At 36.8% G+C, this 10,826-nt stretch overlaps 1 protein-coding gene across 1 annotated transcript; it reads left to right on the top strand.

The window, feature by feature from the left end:
• Positions 1 to 65: 65 nt before the first annotated feature.
• Positions 66 to 10,772, top strand: LOC106518303 (immunoglobulin-like and fibronectin type III domain-containing protein 1). The gene is made up of 24 exons (XM_014009532.1): positions 66 to 282; positions 1,790 to 1,857; positions 1,945 to 2,067; positions 2,158 to 2,294; positions 2,385 to 2,484; positions 2,573 to 2,614; positions 2,704 to 2,749; positions 2,825 to 3,008; positions 3,133 to 3,246; positions 3,378 to 3,540; positions 3,673 to 3,945; positions 4,047 to 4,550; positions 4,688 to 4,812; positions 4,886 to 5,027; positions 5,144 to 5,437; positions 5,538 to 5,834; positions 5,922 to 6,101; positions 6,189 to 6,317; positions 6,415 to 6,723; positions 6,795 to 6,880; positions 8,050 to 8,242; positions 9,522 to 9,818; positions 10,083 to 10,409; positions 10,506 to 10,772. The coding sequence occupies exons 2-24, from the start codon at positions 1,806 to 1,808 to the stop codon at positions 10,508 to 10,510; spliced, it is 4,122 nt and encodes a 1,373-aa protein (XP_013864986.1). The 5' UTR covers positions 66 to 282; positions 1,790 to 1,805; the 3' UTR covers positions 10,511 to 10,772.
• Positions 10,773 to 10,826: the final 54 nt, after the last annotated feature.

Below are 10,826 nucleotides of genomic sequence, written 5' to 3'. Positions count from 1 at the left end.
ATATTATGGAATAAACATCCCAAAGATTGCGTATTTCAGTTCATGCCACAACAGCTCAACTTGCACCTCATGAAACTTTCTTTTTATGACCCCCATCACACTTTATGACCACAGATCATGTCGGTAAATGTATATCCATAACTGTGGACAAAAAGCAGTGGGGTGGAGGTAGGAGTGTCATGAAAACTTTTCTGGCCTCTTAAAATGAAGAACCCATGCTGAAGAATCATCTGGAACCTGGCTGACAGACAGCAAAGAACAGAAGCTTACTGGGAAAAAATAGTAAGTACATTAAAAAAGGAAAAAAAAATTGAAGGGCTTAGGATGTGGTTGGATATCTTATGTCCAATAATTTCGCTTTGCTGTTTGACATCCTTTCAATGTTCATGTAAATAACTTTATATTACCTAAAAAACCTTAGCGCATAACAAAATTAAATTATTTTTCATGTTAAAACATGAAGAATTAAAAAAAGGAATCAGCATTTTAGAGGATTCAAATTTTAGTCTAACTGTAAAATGCTAAAAACATGAAATTCATAATGGTGTAATAGTAATACCCTGCTAGTGAAGAAAATTGCTGTAACTTGGCAAATTGTACACACTTCACAGATGAACACTAATTCAAAAGATCACAATTTTAAAAGATTTAACTATTGTGAAGCATTTAATCACCCACAAAAATAAGAAAAACGTGCAAGTGCTTGTATTAAAGAGAACTGTGAAATTTAAGTGACAAAACTGGCATTCATAAATCAGTTCACTCATAACACCCTGGGCAAAGCTATTTTCTCTCTCCGACAAATTTAGCTTCGCAGCAGTTCAGTGTGTGTACAAAACTGTAAAATATGCAGGCTCTTCATTAACTGTGAGAACTCTGCTTGATCCTTTTTATTTATATTTGTAATAGTTTAAGTAGCTAATATGTATAATTAAGGACCACAAGGATTGTGCCATTAGACTAATGTGATCAGAAAAAATAAAACAAAAGTAAAAGCTAATGAGAACTGAGCAGAGTTTACCTAAGAAAATGTGTCATACAGGATGTTGTTCATAACATATTTGGACATGTATGTGCATTTCATRTTAATCTAATTAAATCTTGACATTTTCAAATACATCCTAAAACTAATAATTGCATAAAGTATCTTTGAAGWTTTTTGTAATTATGGCATGAATATGATGCTTTAATGATATGACATGTCAGTTGATATGCTGACACTTTCAGACCTATTGAAGTTAGATGGATTATCTTTACAACTATAGAAAAAAATCTGATTTTTTTTTTAAATATACAGCAATTGTGTATTTCATTTATATAACTAATGGCCATTAAAGTGGGACCACCTGTAGATGGATATAAACAAGTTTACAGTCAGAGTTATGACACTTGGTAACTACTTACAAATTATACAAACACTGCAATACAGATTAAATGATAAACTCACAAATTAGTAAAACAATAATTATGTTACTTATCAGTTTCTCATAACCAAACTCAAAACATCATTTTTTATTTTAATATATGTAATAGTGTATCAAAAAAAGGTAAGAGCTCCCACCTACATCCCTTTGGCTAAAAATGTATCCCATCTTAAAACTTAAGTTTCCTAAATGATAAGTGATACCCGGGGCAAATTCCAACCACCTGGAGAACATAAATTACTTGTAAGACAGAACATATGGTCAAGGAAATGCGCAAACTTCACAAAACTCAAACGGAACGGCATGTTCTTTTTATTTCTGTAAACAAAATAAACATTTTATTTATTTATTGTTTGTATATACAGAAAAACTGGTGTCAAAATGTTTAAGATTTGCAAAGCTAAAGAGGAGCATCAAACTGCTTCAGGGCAGGGTAAGTCACAAAAGCACATCTGTTAAAGACAAGTTATCAAACGAGTGAGATTTGTACAATGCAACCATATTGTTTGTGTGATGACAGTAAAAATTAAAAAGAAATCAAGCGTGCCTGGAGTTATGATCACTCAATACGTAGAAGAACTACCCCAGGGAATGACCACTCCTGATTTCACCCGGAAACCGATCGCAGTTACTATTCAAGAAGGTAATACCTTTCTGATCATGCGCTTTTTCTTTTCAGTGAGTTCCCCTTATGTACTGACACTGCCTTTTATTTTTTCTGTTATTTTTTAAGGAAAACTGGCAATCTTCAGAGCTATWGTTACTGGTAACCCAACCCCAGCTGTCACCTGGGTGAGGAATAATGGAGAAATTGATGAAGAAAGATACAAAGCTGTGTTTGATAARATTTCTGGTGAACATCAACTGCAGGTATAACAAATATATGTCCTAATAAAGCATTGTATGACTTGTGTAAATTAAGTTTTGGAAAAAAAAACAGAAATTTCTCTTTCTTGATAGATGCCTGATGTGTGTGTGGATCAAGCTGATACCTACAAGTGTTATGCAAGAAATGAGTATGGAAAAGCACTTGTAACTGTTACACTCAATGTCATTGAAGGTTAGATTAATGCTGTCTTTTTTTATAAAGGTCAAATGAGTGTATTTGGAAAAACATATCTAATTTATTTCACTTTTGCTCTATTTAGTTGGCTATAAAAAGAACAAAGCAATGCAACAATCAAGAACAGGTACACAGCTTGTATTTATTCCTTGCCTAAAAAACTGTTAGTCCCTTAAAAATAATGAAAATAACCCATGGTGTTGGTTTGTGTTATAGCTATACGAGAGTTACCCGAAGACTTTAAAAAAACTTTGAGAAGCACGTGAGTGGGGATAAAGTTTACAAAAAATATTTTTTATATAAAAATTTGATTGTGTTTTACCATTTTTTTAATAAGGGTGTACTCAGAGCCTAAAGAAGAAGTAAAGCCAGAAATCGATGACAAGTTCTGGGATCTGCTATTGAGTGCAGAAAAGAAAGATTATGAGAACATTTGTGCACAATATGGTATCACTGATTTCCGTTGGATGTTAAAGAAGCTAAATGAAAAGAAGCAAGAAAGGGAGCAGGAACAAGAGAAGGTTTGTTTTCATGTTACTGGTTTGTGTAAAGCTGCTTCACATCCTGGGATCAACAAAGTATTTTATCTGACACCCAGTTAATAAATGCAGCATTTATCTTGTTTCACTAATAACACCACTGTAGGTTGTTGAAAAACTCTGTAACCTGAAGCACATCGAACTGAAACCAAGTGGCGCTGCAGAGTTTGAACTTGAAATGTCACTCAAAGACATCAACAGCAAAATATTCTTGTTTAAGGTGGGATGCTTACTTTTTGACATTATATTTTTTCCAATATAATTTAAAGAAACGTCACATAAAGAAACCTTGGTAACACATAAATATATGCTTCATATTGACAAATTTAATGACAACTTGTGTTTGAACAGGATGGAGTAATGATTCCTTTCGATGTGGACACAGAAGTAAAACATGGCCTTAAGCGAGTGGGAAAGAGATTTGTTTTCAGCATAAATGGTGTTAATCCTGAAGACGCAGGATTGTACCAGCTGGAAGTTGATGGAATTAAAATATTTTCAACTGAATTAAAAAGTAGGTTCTTGCAAAAAGCAAACTGCTTTCACACAAAATATTCGTGTCAATATGTAGTGAGACTTGTGCTGTGTGATTTGATGCTAAATCACAAGTTCAAACAGTATTTTAATGTTTTTTTTTTTTGTTTAGTTCCAGTAGTAGACTTCTTGGTTAAGATTCAAGACGTGAATGCACAGGAACGAGAGGATGCTGTGTTTCAGTGTGTACTCTCACATCCAATGAAAAACATATTCTGGATGGGGAAGAAAAACCCACTAGAGCAAGGAGACAAATATGATATCACTGTATCAGAAGACATGCTGATTCACACTTTGGTGGTGAAGGACTGCCTGCTACTGGACAAAGGAATCTATGCAGCCGTGGCTGGAATTAAATCCTGTAACGCCTGGCTTATAGTGGAGGGTAAGGTTTATATATGTGTGAAGACGTCTGACATTTTATTTTTATTTTTAAAAATTTGTCAAACAACACAATTTTTTAACCACTGTGTATTTCTTTAATAGCCGACAAAGATCCAAGCACAGTTGGAAAGAAGAAAGCTCGTAAGACAACTCGTGCAGGTGGTGGTGGAGATGATCTTCTCAGGATTGCCCGGGAGCAACAGGAAAAGTTACAAAAAGAGAGAGATGAGATGATTGCAAAGGTGAAGGAAAGAGCTGAGGAGGAGAAAGAGGAGGATGAGGAGGAGGAGGAAGAGGAGGCAGCAGCCACTGAAGTAAGAGATGAAACACTGGAATGTGAACCTGAGCCAGAACCACAAGTTCAATCTGACGTTCGACCGAAGGAATTGGCTCCAGCAGAGGCAGGACCAAAAGTAGAAGTGGCAGCAGATTCAGAAAAAGTTACATCAGAATCTCAGTTTGTAAAACAAAAAGAAGAGAAAGAATCAAAACCAGAAGAACCTGTACCAGTAAACAAGGAAGTAGCTCTTGCTGAGGAAGAGGAACCTGTTCAAGAAAAAAGACAGAGAGAGAGAAAAGGCCCACTTGTTCCAGAAACTGTTGTTGGTGAGATGCAAAAACCCCACAGATCCCCCTCTTMATAGTTTTTTTTATTAAAATTGTGATTAGTGTTGTGCATACTGAATGGTCTTGTACAGTACACTTCCAATAAGCAGCATGGTTGCATTTTTTCTTTTTTTTAGACCCAGTGGTTTACTTCACCAGTGGTCTGTCAGATGTAACTGCTATTATTGGCACTGATGCAGAACTGCTCTGCAAGCTCAGCAGTGAAAACTGTGATGCTGTCTGGTACAAAGATGGGAAAGAGGTAAAGTAAATAACAGTTACAAAATAATCTCCCTTGATAAATTTTATTGTTTACATCTGCATGTTCATTTCAGATAACAGATGCAGACAATATTAGTATTGTTAAAGATGGAACTTATCGCAAACTAATCATCAAAGATTGCAAAGAGGAGGATTCTGGAAAGTATAAATGTGAAGCTGATGGGCGTAAAACTGAAGCAGTGCTAAATGTTGAAGGTAATGTCATGATTATGATTGAAGTAATCCACAAAACTATTGTAGGAGGGCAGCCAAGATGAAAATGTGTCAGCCATTTATATAATTTGTTTCTGCTTTGGTACCTTTTCAACTAGATCCTCCAAGGATCAACCCAGATGACCTTGCTGAGTTTATGAAACCCGTTAAGATCAAAACTGGAAAAGACGCAGCCTTCAAGCTGTCATTTGTTGGTCGTGAACCCATGAAAATCCAGTGGTATAATGATGGTGAAGAACTAATGGATGAGACCAATATCAAGATTGACAAGTCGTCCTCACATAGCMGACTGCTGCTAACCAAATGCCAACGCAGAACCAGTGGAGAAATCAAGATTAAAATTAAGAATGAATGTGGAACAATTGAGGCTGTCACACAGCTTATCGTATTAGGTAATGTTTTGCAATTRCATTTTAAAAACAAAATCTACTACTCCATTAAAAGGTTAGAGAAACTGGATCATTACAAATAACTTTTCTGTCTGTACAACAGATAAACCGACACCACCTCTAGGTCCAGTGGACATAATTGAAAGTTCTTCTTCTTGCATTGAGTTCAAATGGAGACCTTCCAAAGACAGCGGTGGATGCCCCGTAACAAACTACATCCTCGAGCGCCAGCAAATTGGTCGCAACAGCTGGACAAAACTGGGCAAGATTGGCTCAGAGCCTAAATACAGAGACACGGATGTGGATCATGGCAGAAAATACTGCTACCACATCAGAGCAGAAACAGATCATGGCATCAGTGAAATGATGGAGACGGACGACATCCAGGCAGGAACAAAGGGTGAGTCATCTCACAAGTGCAAAACACAGCAGGYCCGGAGAAATGTTTTAATTTGTGACTGCATTATTCATTTGATCATTTCTTAAGCTTACCCTGGACCTCCATCTRCACCAAAAATTGTTAGCGCTTTCAAAGACTGTATCAACCTTGCTTGGACTGCACCGACGAACACAGGAGGAACAAACCTTTTGGGATACAATGTGGAGAAACGCAAGAATGGAAGTAATCTGTGGAACATTGTCAACCCACCCGATGAGCCCATCAAAGGTTAGATCATGTTTATTTACCWTCTAACACATCTAAGTCATAGTGATATAAGAAACAAGTTTGTATTTATGTTTATTATGCCAACAGGAAAACAGTATGGTGTAAAGGATGTCGTTGAAGGTATTGAGTATGAGTTCAGAGTATCAGCCATAAACACATCTGGTGTTGGGGAGCCAAGTGTACCCTCTGAATTTGTGATTGCAAGAGATCCAAAGAGTGAGTAACATTTGAACAAAAGATAAATTATCTTTGCATCTGATTATTGCTTTAATTTCAACATATTGTGTATTTCCCACACTGTTTCAACTCTAAGAACCTCCTGGTAAAGTTACTGACCTGAAGGTRACAGCGTCTACATACACTACCTTATCCCTGAGCTGGACAAAACCCCCCGAAGAAGAAGGTGTCCAAGATGAGGCCAAGGGATACTTTGTGGAACTCAGACCAGCAGAAAACCCAGAATGGGATCGCTGTACCTCCAGCCCCATCGTCATGACCTCATTCAATATTGTGGRACTGAAGTCTATGGCGATGTATTGGGTAAGAGTTATAGCTACCAATGAGGGTGGAGATGGTGAGCCTCAAGAGTTAGACAACTACATCATTGCAATGCCTCCTCCTGGTGAGTCAATTAAAGTCCAGACTTTCTATAATTTCTCTAACTGTCTTTCTAAAGATGTGCCTTTTTTTCAGTGAGACCCCAATTCACTGACAAGAAAATGACAAACTTTATGGTAATAAGAGCAGGGAACTCTGCACGAATCAACTTCAACTTTAAGGTTTGTCAACAGAGTTGGTTTGATACAAGGACAAAAATGCTGATGTCAAAATAAAAAACATATTTGGTTATAATTGGCTATAATTCATTTTGGTGAACAAATGTAAAAAAGAAACATAATCATAACTGTGAATTTAAAATTGATAATCAAATAGGGGCTTGAATGAATCATTACATTCCTACTTTTTTCAGTTCTAATTTTCTACATATACTGTATGTATACTGCCTGGCCAAAAAAAAAATAAGTTGCCACCAAGTAAAAGGTCACACACTAATATTTTGTTTGACCAACTTTAGCTTTGATTATGGCACACATTCACTGTTTCTATAAGCTTCTGCAATGTCACAAGGTTTATTTCCATCCAGTGTTGCATTAATCTTTCACCAAGATCTTGCATTGATGATGGTAGAGTCTGAACACTACACAAAGCCTTCTCCAGCACATCCCAAAGATTCTCACTGGACTCTGTGGAGCCAATCCATGTGTGAAAATGATGTCTCATGCTCCTTGAACCACTCTTTCACAATTTGAGCCGGATGAATCATAGCATTGTCATCTTGGAATATGCCCATGCCATCAGGGAAGAAAAAATCCATTGATGGGATAATCTGGTCATTCAGTATATACAGGTAGTCAGCTGACCTTTGAGCTCATACTGTTGCTGAACCTAGACCTGACCAACTGCAGCAACCCCAGACCCTAGTTAAATCCAGGTGGCAACATTTTTTTGACCAGGCAGTGTATTATGCAAGTGTTATGTTTACAAGCAGTGGCACAAGCAAGTACGCTTAKTTTGTGTTGTTTTTAATTTACATTGTAGAGGTTCAGAAAAATAAACTGATCAGCAACTCAGAAACTTAAATCCCATACCATACTAAACCTAGTAGCAAAGTAGTAGCTTGAAAAAAAATATGCAGCATATCTGTTTTTCAACCTTGGTCCTCAAGGCACACTGTTCTGCATGTTTTAGATGTTTCTCTGCTTCAACACAGCTGATTTAAATTGACAACTGATTAACAAGCCTTTGTTGAACTGTAGTCATATGTTTGGGTCAGGTGCATTAAAGCAGTGAAACATCTAAAACATGCAGGGCTGTGTGCCTAGAGGACCAAGCTGGGAAGCACTGCAATATAACGTCTCTATACATTCATGTCTCAAAATGTTGACAGGCATCTCCAATGCCAACAATACATTGGCTAAAAGATGGCTTACCAGTGTCCAAACATGTGACAGTGAGCAACACAGATTCATCATCACAGTTGATAATACCCTCCTCAGAGCGCCATGACTCAGGAATTTACACCATCATTGTCAAGAATATTGTTGGTCAGGAGACCTCCAGCGTTGAGATAAGAGTCACAGGTACAGTAAAAATCACAACTTGTCCATCAAATCAATCCACCAATTCACTTAAAATTAAACATTTCCCAACATATWTTTTAAATTATTGCTCAAGAGATACAACATTCAAACATGAGAACCTGCTTACCATTACAGTCATATATTGGTCAGAACTTTTAAAGGGGCAATATTATGTGTTTCTAAGGCATACATTTAAATACTATACCATAATAAAATATCTGAAGTATCTAGCTGTTATTAAAATGCTGTTTTTATGTTTAAATAGAAAATAAGCTTATATTCTCATCACTTGCTCTTCTAAAGGCCTTGAAATTGGCCTCTGTCTCTTTAAGAACCACCTTCCGCTTTTGTCTCGCCCATTTCAGTGCGGGGGGAGGGGGGGGAACATGATGCAGTCTACTTGGCATCTGAAAATACATTTCCTCAAAGGTATTTTAATCTGAAAAGAGCTTCACTGAGTGAGAAGTAGTGTTAGCTCAGCAGACAGTTTAAGTTTCACTTTCATTTTCACCAGAGAGCCTGCAGGAGTCATGGGCAGGGTGTGTGTGTGTGTGTGTGTGGGGGGGGGGGGGGGAGGCACTCCGCCATGAAGAAGTTTGGCTTAAAGACACATCCCAGGGGTGTTCGTATTGTGTGCAATTAATCGTCAGAAAAACATTAATCGGTTATGTTTTTGCACTTGACGATTAATACGATTAATGCCACCAGGTAGAATCTGCTTGATGCTCCTCTYCGCTTCAAATATGATGAACATTAAAAAAGTTCTGTAATTTATTTATCCATCAACACAATTTAAAATTTGATGTATAGCCTGAAGTCTGTGATTTTGATACAATTTGTAACAGATTTTTTTGAAGAGCAAATCTTTCCCACTAAATTAGTCATGTGACTAGGACATAAGGATGCCCGGGGGATTAATTGTCAAATTAATCGTTATTGGCTAAATAACACAATTAATCGTGATTTTTTTTTGCCAATATTGCCCAAACCTAGTCCCCACCTGTCRTTTTGATCCTCAGCATGGCTGCCTAAAAATGCTGCAGGATTTCTCAAACATGCATGAATGRGTCAAAGCAAGGCTTTGGGCATGTTTTTTTATGAGAGTATAACATTATAACATGATATAAAACTCAAAAGTTGATTTTACATGATATTGCCCCTTTAAAATTCTAAGTGATTTTAGTCAATCACTAACAATTACCAGCCAAACAGACTTTTAAATTCACTCTTTGACATGTGACATAAAAATATTCTTAATAATTTGCTACTTTGTTCATAGATGACCCAAAGCCTCCTGGCCCTGTAGAGCTGGAGGAGAATGTGTCAGGAACAGTCACAGTTTCATGGACTCCCTCTCCAGATGAGAAGAAGGACAACAGATTGCACTACATTGTCACCAAACATGATTMTTTTAAGTGTACTTGGCAAACTGTGGCCCACCATCTCTTCAACAACAAGTTCACTGCCATAAACATCATGCCAGGACGGCAGTATAAGTTCCGCATCTATGCCAAGAATGACATGGGTCTTTCTAAACATTCTGAGTCAGCAACCTGGGAAGTGCACCAGAAGAAAGGTATGTTTTAAAATAAAACTAAAATGTGAGGGTTTTTAACTTATCTTTAACAGCTTTAAGACACTGAGGCAACATCTTTTGGCAACAGTTAAGCTCGCAAAAAAAAAAGAGATTTTTTAAATACTTGGTCAAATTAAAATTACAAATTGGAACTAAATGTGTGCTAAATAAAGCACTGTGACATTTGTGTATTTCYAAGAAAAAAGCTTGGTCATCAAAAGCTTATCTATAATTGTCTTACACATTTTTATTCTATGCCTCCAGAGAAATTTTCTGTGACACTTCCCACCTCCAAAAGTTGCAATTTTGAGATGCCTCCATCATTTTCTGTTCCCCTAAAACTGCACAAAAGTCCTGAGAGATACGAGTGCTACATGAGTTGTGCGGTGACGGGAGACCCCAGACCCCGTGTTACCTGGTACAAAAACAACATTGGCCTCAACACCAACCCTAACTACTACATCACCAACACGTGTGGGGTCTGCTCCATGCTGATACTCAACGTGAGGCTCAAGGACAACGGGGATTACACTGTTGTTGCAGAAAATCCTCTGGGTCGAGCGGAGTGTTCAACAAAACTTGTTGTTGGAGGTAAAGACAGGTTCAAAACTTGTTTTTTTTATTATTATTTTTGCTTCATCAAAAATCTAATTGAACATTTATCTTTCTCTTTTTTTTTTAACTTAGATTAACCTGATGAAGTGATGCTGTGCTCTTCAGGACACCTGCTGCATTTATTTGATCGGATCATTTACCAGTTTTAAGTTTATTTGTTTATTTCATTTTATTTAATTTATTTAAATGGTTGGGGTTATAGTAATGTGTTTCAATTGATATGATGAAATAATAAGGTATGACAAGAAATGAAGTAAAGAAATCTAGAGGTTTATTTTTAATATTTAGGTGTTCCAATATTTGAAAGGAGGATGGATGGATGGATGGATGGATGATTAGATGGATAGATGATTAGATAGATGATTAGATAGATAGATAGATAGATAGATAGAT

The sequence above is a fragment of the Austrofundulus limnaeus genome, unplaced genomic scaffold, assembly GCF_001266775.1.
Source record: "Austrofundulus limnaeus strain Quisiro unplaced genomic scaffold, Austrofundulus_limnaeus-1.0 Scaffold59, whole genome shotgun sequence".
NCBI lineage: Eukaryota > Metazoa > Chordata > Actinopteri > Cyprinodontiformes > Rivulidae > Austrofundulus > Austrofundulus limnaeus.
This window is presented reverse-complemented; position numbering and strand designations above follow the sequence as displayed.